This window comes from Eimeria mitis, genomic scaffold (genome assembly GCF_000499745.2).
Source record: "Eimeria mitis Houghton genomic scaffold, Emh_scaff2373, whole genome shotgun sequence".
In the NCBI taxonomy this organism is placed as follows: domain Eukaryota; phylum Apicomplexa; class Conoidasida; order Eucoccidiorida; family Eimeriidae; genus Eimeria; species Eimeria mitis.
In genome coordinates, this window is record NW_013570709.1 from 2,400 (window position 1) to 2,966 (window position 567).

Consider the following 567-nt stretch of genomic DNA (forward strand, 5'->3'; position numbering starts at 1 on the left):
CAGAAGCAGTACCACCTGCGGGCGATGCTGCTGCTGCCACTGAGGAGCCTCAACCTGCAGAATCAGCAGCAGCATTAACAGCAGCAGCAACACCGACAGCAGCAGATGCAGCAGCAGCAGCAGCAGCAGCATCGACAGCAGCAGATGCAGCAGCAGCAGCAGCAGCAGATGCAGCAGCAGAGGCAGCAGCAGATGCAGCAGCAGCTGGGGATGTTGAACCTGTGGCACCGTATAGCAGCAGCGTGCGCAGGGAGCTGCAGCAGATGACTGCAGCTGGAAGCAGCAACAGCAGCAGCAGCAGCAGCAGCAGCAACAGCAGCAGCAGCAACAGCAGCAGCAGCAACAACAACAATGACACCAACAGAGCCGACGGAATCCTTGGCCCTTCATCCAGCGACATTGATTGCGTTGCTTCCAAATCAATTGAGCAGCAGCAGCAGCAGCAGCAGCAGCAGCAGCAACAGCAGCAGCAGCTGCTGCAGGAGCAGCAGCAGCAACAACAACAACAACAGCAACAGCAAGTGGGAGAGCAGGCACAGCAGCAGCCGATGGCGCAGCAGCAGCAGG

At 58.9% G+C, this 567-nt stretch overlaps 1 protein-coding gene across 1 annotated transcript in view; it reads left to right on the plus strand.

The window, feature by feature from the left end:
- EMH_0052760 (uncharacterized protein) overlaps positions 1–567 on the plus strand; it is a gene marked incomplete at both ends in the record, with an annotated part of 5,008 nt that overhangs the window by 2,283 nt on the left and 2,158 nt on the right. Inside the window, one exon of the mRNA XM_013496911.1 lies at positions 48–521. Coding sequence (XP_013352365.1) covers positions 48–521 — 474 coding nt within the window. The remainder of the gene's footprint in view (positions 1–47; positions 522–567) is intronic.